The 11,532-nt window shown below is 35.8% G+C and overlaps 1 protein-coding gene across 1 annotated transcript; it reads right to left on the reverse strand.

The window, feature by feature from the left end:
• Positions 1–231: 231 nt before the first annotated feature.
• Positions 232–3,839, reverse strand: LOC132187236 (receptor kinase-like protein Xa21). The gene is made up of 2 exons (XM_059601479.2): positions 1,085–3,839; positions 232–908 (listed from the first exon to the last, which is right to left on the reverse strand). The coding sequence occupies exons 1-2, from the start codon at positions 3,795–3,797 to the stop codon at positions 475–477; spliced, it is 3,147 nt and encodes a 1,048-aa protein (XP_059457462.2). The 5' UTR covers positions 3,798–3,839; the 3' UTR covers positions 232–474.
• Between the last annotated feature and the right edge of the window lie 7,693 nt (positions 3,840–11,532).

The following is an 11,532-nucleotide window of genomic DNA, read 5'->3' on the forward strand; positions in this document are numbered from 1 at the left end:
AAGCATGCATAGTGGACACTAGACATACCTTGTGGATCGAAGTTGAAGATCAAGTCCAACTCACAGACATGCAAAGCATGAGTAAATTACAAGGATGTCCATCCTTTTATCACAGCAAAATGAAAAGGAAGAAAAGTGCTCAAATGAATGAGTCACTAATAGCACTGCCAAAATAGTGATGAATTGTCAATGCAATTAATGCAGAAATACAGACTAGCATACCTGCACAAACACAATATTGGAACCAGCTCAAAGTTCATGTTAAAGATGGCCAAAAATATTCCTCAGGAAAGAGATTCTCACCATGTCACATTCTTATATTTTCTTTTATAAACAACTTTCTATCCTCTCTATTCAACAAAATTACAGAGTTTGAACCCAGAACTAGATAAAGCCACTGAACATGCACATGCTATATATGGGGTGCAAACCTAGGATATATATAGGCTATAACCTGCAAGATATATATTGTCATTAGCGGGTGATGTACTTTGGACTCCGGGAAAATTCATCTCTAATTGCCCTCATTTTGTTGGCGACATCATTTGTGGGCAACCGCTCATGAGGTGATGTTGCAGAGCACAACAGTCCAATCTGCAGCACTAAGATCAAGCAATCTACCACTTTGCTTCCGGCATTGAAATGACGATCAACATTTTTGATTATTGAGCTTTCTACCATGTCAACGTTATTTGTCTCCTCATCAGCTTCATCTTCTTCAAAGGGCATTGATGAGTCCACTATATCCATAACACGTTCCGGCAAAGCCATTGCAGTGAACTTTTGAATGCTCAAACTATCTTTGAATATGTCGTCGGTAGGTCTTTTTCCAGTAAACATCTCCAACAAGAGTACCCCATAGCTATATATGTCTCCAAGTATGGAAATTTGGCCACCCATTCCGTACTCTGCAATTTATTAATACATGATTACTGGATACTATAGTACTAAACTTAAGAATATATGTATATATATATATATCGGACTTGAAAATTAGACTTGGTCCTATAAAAATGAAACTTGATTTCTTGTTCATAGTTGCTATGTCAAACATAAGCCAAGTTAGTGCAAGTTGAAAACATACCTGGAGGAATGTACCCAATGGAACCCTTTAGCGCAACTGACAAGCAATCTGACATGGCTTGATTTTTTGAGGGATTATCAGATGCTTCAAAGACGAACTTCGCTAATCCAAAGTCGCCAACATGGGCGACCATATCTTCATTGAGGAGGACATTGCTTGGCTTTACATCACAGTGAACAATCGGTGTTTCACAATGGAGATGAAGATATTCCAATGCATAAGCAACATCTATGGCTATGTTTAGTCTTTGAATAAAGCTCAATCTCTTGCATTCACGATTCTCATTTTCTATAGGAATAGGATGCAGCCACTGGTCTAGGCTTCCATTTGACATGAACTCAAAAACTAGACTCTTAAATTCATTCCCCTGATGATCAATGCTTGAGCAAGAAGTGATAATCTTAAGGAGATTACGATGGCGTAAACTTCTCAAAGCATTGCATTCATCAATGAAACTCTTGGAAGCTCCTCGCTGTTGAAGGTTTAACACTTTAACTGCAACAACTGCTCCATTGCTAGAAAGAACTCCTTTGTATACAGAACCAAAACTACCTGAACCGATCAAATTGTTCCCAGAGAAACCATTAGTTGATGCTTGGAGTTCTGCATAAGATATGCAGGTCAATCGCTGATCCTGTAAAGAAGCTGCTGCCATAGGTCTCTTTCTCCAATTTTTAATCATCCAACATGTGAGGAAAAAACACAACAAAACAAGTACCAATATGACAGGAATTACTACTTTGAGTGCGAGGTATTTCATGGATGAACGTGAACTCTTTTTGTAGCATTTGGGAAGAAGTAATTCTGGGACACCACTGCATAACTTATTATTTCCAAATATTGAAATTGCGCTTACATTCAAAAAAATCCCTTCACTTGGCACTTTCCCTTCGAGATCATTATGAGAAAGATTGAGATGCTTAAGTGACCAAAACCTACTAAGAAATTCAGGAATCTGTCCTGACAAGTTATTGCGAGAAAGATCAATTTCTTCTAGACCTCTTAATGTTTTCAAAGATGGAGGAATTGCTCCTCCAAATGAGTTACCCTCCAAATTCAAACTTTCCAAACTAATACAATTACCAAGGGAAGAAGGAATTTCACCTGATAATCTATTCTCTGAGAGATCTAACTTCTCAAGATTTTTTAAGTAACCCACTTCAAATGGTAGTGTTCCCGTCAAAGAATTGTGAGACATGTCCACAGAAATTAAAAAGGAAGGAAAACCAATAACTTGTTTTGGTATGGTACCATTGAGATTGTTATTATAAAGGTGTAGTTGAAGCAAGTTTTGGCAATTTCCTAGGCTTGTGGGTATACTTCCGTGAAATATGTTCTCACTAATAAGGAGCTTTGTCAATTTAGTTAAGTTCCCTAAGGAGGAAGGGATGGGTCCTGAAAATTTGTTATACTCTAAAGATAGTACCTGTAACTGCTGCAGCTTCCCAAGAGCATTCGGGAGGGGACCACCCAAATAATTACCTTCTAATGCTAGAAGGGTCAAGTTTACAAGGTTCTCAATCCCAATGGGGATGCCTCCGTGTATCATATTTCCACCCATAGTAAGCAAACTCAGCTGGGAGGAAAGGTTGGCTATGAGGTTTGGTAGTACTCCACCAAATTGATTACGAGCAAGACCTAGGGCCTCCAAACTAGTACAGTTAGCCAAAAAACCAAGAAAACTCAGGTCACCAACTTTCCCATTTCCAAGTCTATTTCCTTCGAAATTAAGTCTAACCAAGCCACGTAAAGTTGCTAGATTTTGAGGCACCGTCCCAGTGAGACTATTTTCAGAAAAGTCGAGCACGGTAAGCCTAGAAGCATTTGACAATGACACGGGAATAGGTCCTGTGAAACTATTAATAGCGCCCAAAAATATTTCAAGATTAGGAAGAGTAAGGCCAACATCTGGTGGAAGGCTTCCATGCAGTTGGTTTTGAGTAACAGAGAAATAGTATATGGAAGATATATTATAAATCAGAGGAGGGATAGTACCAGACAGATTATTCCCATAAAGTTGAAAAAGTCCCAAGCTTGATAGACAGCCAAGCTCATTAGGTATGCTCCCTTCTAGATGGTTCAGGAGAAGGAAAAGACTATGCAAAGAAGAAAAGTTCCCTATCCACTCTGGGATAGTACCTGTAAGGTTATTCACACCAAGATTCAGGTAAACCAACTTTGACAATGAACTAAACTGCTCTGGAATCTGCCCAACAAATTTGTTGCTACCAACATGAAGCACTCTAAGTTTTGTACAGTAACTTAGATTAGTTGGAAGGTTCCCACCAAGAGAATTGTAACTCAAGTTGACATGCTGCAAACGCCGTAGCCTTCCCATTTCTTGAGGAATTTCACCATAGATGTTGTTATTTCCCAAGTTGATTCTAGTAAGGTAAGTAAGATTTCCCACAGAAGGTGTTATTGTGCCAACCAATCTTTGATCTTCAAGGTTGAGAACCATGACTCTTTTAGTGGAGGGGCTGCATGTAACACCAAACCAGTTGCAGAAATGGATGGAGTCATTCCAAAAGCTCATGATTTGAAGTGGGTTTTTACTAATCCCATTCTTGAAGTCAAGCAGAGCCAAGCGATCAGATTCGTCTTCAAAAGCTGGAATTGTTGCAGATTTCAAACTTGAGCTCATAAACAAAAGAAGATTTCCGTGAAAGAATATAAACAAAATCCACTTGGAATGCAGACAAGAGTGCTTCATTTGGTTGGAAATATAATTTTCAAGTAAGGACCAAGTCTGATACAGGAGTATGATTGAAATGAAAATATTAAGAAGTTCCAATGAGGGTGAGTCGAGGCTATTGTGAAAGTAGGAAGAGACTTAAAGCAAGAAGTGATGTAAAGCAAAAGGTGGATAGAGGAAAACAAAATAGACTTTGGACAGAGGCACACATTAGTTCTTAGTTGACTAAGGGATCAAGTCTTCCTTTAAAGTGAAACAAGCAGTAAATGCAATTCATTCATTTCATTGTAATTGCAAGTTATATGAACAGCACAAGACATGCGCGAGCTGTAGGCCATAGCTATGAAAAATGAGAAAATAGCGCTAGAAAGAGTATTATAGTTTTTTTTTTTTTTGTCCTCTTAAATATGGCATGGCTTTTAAAATTATTATTAAATTTGAGATAATCATCATTGAATTTGAGAAAATGGAAGGATTTCTGAATTTGTAGTAAAAGAGCATTTGATTATCGTCTCCCTCTATGCATAATATGACTTTTGGGATTTTTTTTCCTGGTATTTCTCGAGTGGGACCATTCTCTCATTTTCTTATTATGCAATAGTTATTATCTCTAGACCCATCATAATTGCTTTTAGAATTTCTATATTACATGTATAGACCCATATTTCCATGATGAGTGACTTTGATCTTCATCCCAAGCTTGCCTTGGAAAAAGACAAAGGACCCAGGGATGATGTTTTGGACGATTCTGTGGATGATTCTTTGGGAGAAAAAAATCCCAAAGAAGGGTGGGTCTGTGATGGGAAAATTGCTTCAAAGCTTGACAGAGTCGGTGGATTGAATTGTCAGAATCCTATTCGCCATTTTAACAAGGAAGTGATAGAAGGAGGCAGATGGTGATCATTTTCTCATTCTTTGTCTACTTGTTTTGAGAGAATATTGGGATTTTGGAATAATAATATGAATACGTATGATTTTTCAGAAAATGAAAGGAATTCTGAATTTGTGGTTAAAGATCGAGCATGTGATTTACATCTCTATATAATATGTGCGACTCTTTTTCCCTGCAGTTCTCAAGTGGGATAGCAGTTTCATTAGACAGTTTGTTCATAAATGGTACTAGCATAGTTCATAAAGATACAAGAAAATCATTGATTTTTGTCTCAAAATGTATTTCAAGTACTGTAGCATCACTGTAGCAGTTACTGTAGCGGGATCGCTGTAGCAGTACTGTTGTGAGTTACCGTAGCAATTTACTGTAGCACGTTACTGTAGCTATAGTATGCTTGAGCGCAGCTACAGTGTGCTCAAGCGCACACGCGCGGTAGAGACTAAAAAGAGTCTGAAATTGATAAGGAAAGTTTTTCTAGGTCTCCCAATCCGACTGGGAGACTGAATTACGATTTTTCTGGGATTCTTAGGGCTTCTAGGGTTCTCCTAATCCTTATAAATAAGCCTCTAAGCGTTGAGAAAAAAGACACACCGCTTCCTAGAGCTAGAAATCAGAAATTTGTCTTTGGAACTTAGAAGATCATGAGCGGCTAAACCTCTTCGTGGGGTGTTGATGTAACCCTATCCAAGCACAATAGTTTGATTGTATATAATTTTTAGATTTTCAATTTATGCATGTTGATTGTATAACTATGAGGATTGCTACAATTGATTTATGTTCTTCATATTAAATGCAATTGTTCTTAAATTCCAAAATCAATATTTGTGAAATTCTTCTCTTGTCTTAGAAAGTATTTTACTTTTATTGATCTCAAATCATTCTTGTTTTCTGTGATTATGAGAATTATGGTTATACAATAGGTTTAATTGACATGATCAATAGCATTTGATAGGCCATGCCTAGGGAAGACGGATTGTACTACACCCTAGTTTAGTGTAATTTAGGTAGACAATCCGTGCCAACCAAAGATGGGTTACACTTATTCATTGATTATATGTATCCTGTTAAAGAATTTGATAATTTATACCTAGGGAAGACAGGTCGTACCGCATCTTAGTGGTTAGGTGGACGATCCGTGTCAACCGAAGATAGATTATGCTTATTATTTAATAAGGTAGTTTCTTGTTTATTTATAACATGCATAGAATGAATTTCTTGGATTAATTATGATTAGCCATTGTTGTGCGGATAGAGGTGAAGTCAATATCCTACTCTCTCTCTCTCTTATTTTAAATCTCTTTTATATTCATGCACTTTAGTTTTAAAGAAAATCAAATCAATTCTCTTTTTAATTAAGTTAATTTGGATCTTTCAAATTTTGATAACAAAACCCCTGCAATCATTGAGGTTCGACACCCTCTCTATAACTGTATCCTACAAAGATTCGTCCTATTGAGAGTGGTTATTTTTATTATTGATATTTTTGGTCACAAAAATACCACATCAGATGGCCTGAGCACTCACAATTTCACTACAATGGCTTTGTTGGAACATGTCATGGATATAGTGGACTTGTCAATGCCCTTTGTAGAAAGTGCCGGTGATGTGACAAATAACAATGACATTGAAGAAAGCGCAAGAATCGAAGAAGTTGGTCATCATTTCAGTGCAAGAAGCAGAGTGGAGGATTGCTTGGTCTCAGTGTTGTAGATTGGACTCTTGTGCTCTGCAACATCACCTCAAGAGAGTTTGCCCACAAATGATGTTGTCAACAAACTGAGGGCAATTAGAGACACATGCGTTTTGACGTTGTCCAGTGTACATCACCAAGGGCAAACATAACTACCAATAGCACAACACTCCAATAAGATAACGTCCACCCAAATGCATTGTTATCATTTGTGCTTTATCTTCTACTTTTCTTACTTTTATTTCTTATTGCACAAGTGGTATGACTTTATAAGGTGATGTAATTTAAACCAATTGGTATCTGTTTGTTTCGTTAACCTTAATTTGTGGATTTTACAATTTCCATCAGTTATTTTGGTCCTCTATGAATTCACAATGAATGTAATGAATTAGTTTTTCACTGCTGGGTGTATATAAGGTGTATTCTTGATTGCTTTGTTGCAGCTAGAACAAGGAGAGCAATGGAGCAGAAATCTGGTAGGAGACATTTAGTGGCTTTATCTAGTTCAGGGTTCAAACTCAGTAATTTTGTTGAATAGAGAGGATAGAAAGTTGTTTATAAAAGAAAGTATAAGAATGTGAATCTCTATCCTGAGGAATATTTTTGGCCATCTTTAACATGAACTTTGAGCTGGAATTCCAATATTGTGTTTGTGCAGTTATGCTACTCTGTATTTCTGCATTAATTACATTGACAATTCATCACTATTTTGGTAGTACTATTAGTGACTCATTCATATGAGTACTTTTCTTCCTTTTCATTTGGCTATGATAAAAGGATGGACATCCTTGTAATTTACTCATGCTTTGCATGTCTGTGAGTTGGACTTGATCTTCAACTTCGATCCACAAGGTATGTCCAGTGTCCACTATGCATGCTTTATGGCCAACTTTTCTATTCCCTTGGCATTTGAGGATATATAGTTTATATGTCCACCTAGCCACCAATTTATAAATGAGTCAAGCTTTTCAGTAATAATATCACAATTTCGTTTTTACTTTATATGGATGTGAAAGTAAGCTCATTTGATGTCTTTTACCTGATCAAGTATCTACTATTTGCTGTGAGTAATAGGGCTAAAAACAGAGGAGTCAAAAAGAGTACGGATATTGAAATGCTACTAACCTCATTGCATTTGTTCAGATTTGTTGTGAGTGATGAACCTTAACCAAGAGGAACCAAAAATTGGATGTGTATCTTGTAGGACCAGATTGGTGTGTCCACTGTGTTTGTTTTATGAAGCAGTATATATAATCTCGTGTTTTTTTTTTTACATGTCGTTGGATGTCTTATATATAAGGGTGTTATTTTTAACTATGATGTGGCTCCATGGCGCATATTATTACTATTGTTTCTAGTTTAAAATACTGCATCAAAATAATTTTGACATTATTTTGCATATTTTTAAAGATTTTAACAACTTTATTCCTAATTTCTTTTCTTCTGAATTTTTGCAGTGCCAAAATGGCAAGCAAAAAGGATAAAGAAAAGATTAATTCTAAGGCTCTGGCCTTGAAACCAGAGTCCACTATTGCTACTTCTCTCCCTATTTCTTCAATTGCTATTACAAACAGATTTTCCCCCTTTAATCCTAGTTCCCAGGTTTCTTATTCCAGCACCCTTGCTTCTTCCTATGATCCTTTTGCTGATAAACCCCGACCTCCTTTCATTAGGTATGATAAAACGTCTACCTATGTGATTCTTCCTTATTCCCAGAATTTATTCTTTGTTGAATTAAATCGGTCATCTGCTTCTAAATCTGCCGGAGATATTGCCCTCTCCTATTTTCCCCCCAATTTTCACTGGATACATGAACACCCACAAAAGAATTTAGCATTTTATTCTACTATTTTAAAGCAGACTGACTCTGTCTATTTTAAGACTATTTATAATAAAATTAATCCTCAAAAAATGCTTTTCCATAGTGTTTACTTTAAAAGAATTATTTCTGAAAAAAGAATGGGGAAATCATCCCTCTGCTCCAAAATCCCTTAACGGATTTAGCATTCCTTTTACTTATTATGATTATGTTGAATCTTGGTTTAAATTTTTGCTTTACCAATCCTCAAATTTTGATCATTCTTGGTTCATTAATTTTGATAAAAACTTTTGCGGAATTCTTCCTCTTTGGTTCTCTAGGTGGTGGATGCAATTTGGTATTCCCCCTGATATTCTCCTCCAATTAATTGAAGCTTCCAGAATTTTAAAGTTGCTTACAAAGTTGATTCTTATAATTCCAAATTCCCCCCCATGTTACACTTTGTTAAAAAATTCAAAATTCCTTGGATTCTGAAAATGGCAATATATCCTTTCAGAAGATAAGATTCAACGACATTGGTATGCCAAATGGTGGGATAAATGCTCACTAGTTGACTCCATTGTCATTTCTGTTAAAGAATTAGCTCAAGCTCCCAAGGCTTCTATCTTGCACCAGAATAAATCCTCTCTATTGATTACTCCTAGTACGTTCACTTCTTCCCCAACGAAAGAAAAGACTAAACCTCCGGATTCTTCTCCCACTGCTTCATCCAACTCTTCAAAGAAGAAGTCTTCTTCCAAGAAGAAAGAAAAGATCAAAGCTCTCCTTGCTGCCCTTGAAGATGATTCTGATAATGACGATGAAGAAGAAAAATTTGAAGCATCGTCTCAAAGTCTTGTTCAAGTTCCCCCATATTTCGAAGATTCCCAAGATTATTATCCCTACCTAGGGATAGAAGACTTATGATGAATTGGCCTCATAACGGCTAAGTTTCTTAGTTTCCAGACTAGCTCCATAACGGCTAGTTGTTGTTCAGATTTGCAGATTAGCTCATGACGGCTGATTTCCTTCCTCTCCAAAAAGAATTTTCTAAAGTTTTTTCTCTGGATTACTATTCACCACTATTTGAAGATTACTGCGCTAAACTACTGTTCACTTTTACTGTTCGTTGTTGCTAACGACAATGTACAGGACTACTGTTCCCACTCACTGTTCGTGTTTTGTCTGCCAACACTACAGTGCCGACAACACTATTTCAAATTGAAGACTTTTTACTGTTCCAGATTGGCACCGAACTTGCTTTCTACTGTTTACTTTTGACCGCGGACTACACAGTACTGCGGAATCTACTTTTACTGTTTGCTGCATGATTGTAATTTGTTTTACTTTCTATAATTGCCTATATAACGGACTTCCCTCCCCCATTGTAAGGCAGAGGTTTTTTGAGAGACTTATAATTTCTCAGAAACTTTCTAGCCATTCCCTGCTTTCTTATTTCGATTTCCTCTTGTATCTCTTCCTCTATCACTTCTGTAAGTTCTATCACTTACTTTTGTAAGATATCTTATCAATCTTAAGTTTTGATTTCAGCTTCTCAACTATTTTAATTTCAGTTGTTTTTTAATTTCATTATATTATTGTCATTACCGCCTCATGGCTGGTTTTACTGCTTTATTTTAAATTATCTTCTGCATAATACATCACCTTCCCCTAATCCTTGCATCTTTTGATACTGCGCTTCCTCCCCTCCCCTTGTTGGTATCAGAGCCTGCAGGAGAGATGGAGTAGATTGACGGAGAAGTTTCGGCCGGAGAACCGCCGAAGACGGCAACGGCGAAGTGATGGAGCTGGCCGCTGGAGATGGGGAGTGAACTCGAGAGCTAGAGTGCTAGCTGAGAGATAGAGTTGGGAGAGAGAGCTGAGAGAGAGAGAGAGGGAGATGAGGGGGAGCTGAGGGCCAGAGGAGAGAAGAAAAGAAAGAAAAAATGGGGGCGGGAAGAATACTGGTAGGGCGCGCGAGAGAGAAGGAAGAGTAATTAATTAAGGGAGAGAGGGAGAAAACCAAAAAAGAAAGAAAGAAGGCGTGGGCGATGGGACGGCCAGCAAGCGCTGGCCTTCCCAAGGCCACATGCCTGACGTGCCAGCTTGGCACGCTAGGAATAAATCCCATCTTAAACTTTTTTCTGACAAAAAAAATATAGTATACTAAATATTGGTCCATTTGAGTTTCCAATTTTAAAATGTCATTTTTTACAAAAATAGTTAAACGACATGTACATTTATATATAAAATATGTTTTGGAATGATTGGTTCTGTAATTTAATCAAATGTGTATATATATATATATATATATATATATATAAATCACAAAGTTTTTCTTCAAATTGGATTAAAGCAAATTTCCCAAATCAAAGCTATAAAAATGACATGTGTACGTCAAACCTAAATTAAGGATATATAATAATAACCTCGTTTATTTGGAATCTCCTTAAAATAATAAGATTAAGTAACATTAAGCATATTGAAGTATATATATATATGAAATAAACGTTGTATAAACCAAAAAAAAAAAAAACAAAAATAATAATAATAATAAAAGAAATTTCTGACGTGCCATCCCTTGGCACGTCATAAATTTCTTTTCTATTTTTTCTATTTTATGTTTTTGGCAAAGTCAAATTAATAAGTAAGGTGATCGACGGTGAAAATTAAATTGAATAGTCTAAATAATTTAATGTGAACGAAAAAATGCATCCACTCAATAAGTACGATGTGGTTAAATTAAACCACACTAATGATCACTAAATTGATAATAATTTAGTAACGTGCATGCGGTTCAAACCTAAAGGATATGTAACATTTTCCTCGTTCATTTGGAATATAATTAAAATAATTAAATTAACATTATTCATATTGAAGTTTTAACATATATATATATATAGGAAAAATATATCAAGTTGTCATCGTTTCCGTATTATATATAACTGTTTGTTGTACACTAAAACAACTTTGTAAAATGGTCCGATTGATTGACAAGATCGAAATGAAGATGATCAAGACAAGGAAGAAAGAATTCATGAATTAAGAAGAAAACCTATTTAGATGCAATGACAATTTCATTTCATGTTTGTTTGTTTTATCTGCAAATAAATAGTGTTTTTCCGTGAAAAAAAAAGACAGAGATAATTAGATTTTTATTTCTATACTAAGCGAATGAAGAATAATAAATCAAAGCCAAGAGCAGCATTAATGGTTTTATTTAATAAAGATCTGGAAAGATTTTGAGTCTCATTTTCATTTAAAATCCTTCCTAATAAAAAACAAAAGTTAGATGAAATATATAAAATATATTATAAACATGATATTAAACCAAAAAAAAAAAAAAAAAAAATTTAAAAGAAATTTTTGACGT

The sequence above is a fragment of the Corylus avellana genome, chromosome 6, assembly GCF_965113065.1.
Source record: "Corylus avellana chromosome 6, dhCorAvel1.hap1.2, whole genome shotgun sequence".
Taxonomy (NCBI): Eukaryota; Viridiplantae; Streptophyta; class Magnoliopsida; order Fagales; family Betulaceae; genus Corylus; species Corylus avellana.